The sequence below is a fragment of the Thecamonas trahens genome (assembly GCF_000142905.1).
Source record: "Thecamonas trahens ATCC 50062 unplaced genomic scaffold supercont1.116, whole genome shotgun sequence".
In the NCBI taxonomy this organism is placed as follows: domain Eukaryota; order Apusomonadida; family Apusomonadidae; genus Thecamonas; species Thecamonas trahens.
In genome coordinates this window covers 1-1,434 of record NW_013657564.1, presented here as the reverse complement: position 1 = coordinate 1,434, position 1,434 = coordinate 1, and the positions used below count along the sequence as shown (strand labels likewise).

Genomic DNA, 1,434 nt, shown 5'->3' with positions numbered 1-1,434 from the left:
CAGTGCCTGTACCAAGTGCGCTCGGCCATCTCCAGCTCCCAACCAGCCGATCGCCCCGCTCGCTTGATGGCTCGAGATGTTCTCGCATCTATCGCGCTCGCCATCTCTGCCTGCCGGATCACGTCGATCAGCACAGTGACTCACCCTCGGCGATCGGCCGGCCACGCCCAACCAGCCCACCAGCAGAAGATAGGCAAGACAGAGACGCAGTGGCCAGCAGACGTTGATCGAGACACACACGAGCGCAGCAGCGTGTTGGGCATGTCCGCAGAAGTCATCGACGATGTCCGGCGGAGGCACGAGTTACGATACTGCCGCACAAATGGACTACTGAGGCCATGATGCCTCTGACCCCTACTCTGGACATGTTGCAAGCAGACAAGCACGGTAGAGGCGAAAGAGAAAGCTAAGGCGATGGAAGCAACAAGGGGCAGAGCATCGGACCCGTCCGCATTGGCCTTGACCTTGATGAACCTGTTTCTGACGTTGTCTTGCAAGGTCAAGCTGCTGGACGTGGCGGTAAGGTTGAGGACTGTCTTGGCATGGCCCACAGCGCGATTAACAGCAAGCGTTCTGCCAGTGTACACAAACACCCAATCCCCCCCCCCCTGGCAGTCCTACTCCATCTGCTACTAGCCATTGGCTCTCGTGCAATTCATTCCCACGACATGCATAGGTCCAGTACATCGGGCTCGCCTGCTTTGGCCTTGGCCTTGATGTGACCGTAAAGAACCGCGCCAGCAATGGCGAGCGTGATGCTGAAGAGCGAGGAGACAACGTCACCGTGGAAGGGGAACAGGATGAACGAGGCGGTAAAGATGAGGACCGTCTTGGCATGGCCCACAACTTGATACGTAACAGCAGACGTCTTGCCGATGAGCGCAAAGGCGGCGAGGTTAACTGCAACCGCGCCAGCGCACGAGCACACCATCAGCACCGCCGCAGTTGCGCTCATCTCATAGTCGAGTACCGAGTTTTTGCCCGGCACCTCAACGAAGAGCGCAATGCCTCCGGCAAACGCCGCCTGGTACGGCGTGACAGATGCCGTCGCCTGGATGGCGGTGACGCCAGCAGACGACTGGCACGAGCCCTGAAAGATCTGGAACTGCGAGGTCGAGACCACTGCGCCAAGGCCGATCATGAGCCCAGTCGAGGAGAGCGTGACATCGGTTACTGTGGCACAGCCAACGCCGGCAAGGAGAATGGCCAGAGCCACCATGACCTTGCGCGAGACAACCTCGCCGGCTTTCAGATACTTGATCACAATGATGGTGGGCACACAGAGGAGCTTGAACAGCTGGTACGTGCCGAGCGAGTTGGCGTAAATCGACAAGTTCATGAGCCCGATAGAGCCGACGCCAAAGCTGCAACCTTGACAACGTCATCTTGCATCTCTTCATCTCAAACAGGCAACGTGCCGCAGCGATCCTCAGC

The 1,434-nt window shown here is 58.5% G+C and overlaps 1 protein-coding gene across 1 annotated transcript; it reads right to left on the bottom strand.

Moving 5' to 3' along the window:
- Nucleotides 1-685: 685 nt before the first annotated feature.
- Nucleotides 686-1,339, bottom strand: AMSG_11556 (drug/Metabolite transporter superfamily protein; the record flags this gene model as incomplete). Its single annotated transcript, XM_013897130.1, has 1 exon — nt 686-1,339. A coding segment is annotated over one exon (654 nt), but the record flags the coding sequence as incomplete, so codon positions are not given.
- Nucleotides 1,340-1,434: the final 95 nt, after the last annotated feature.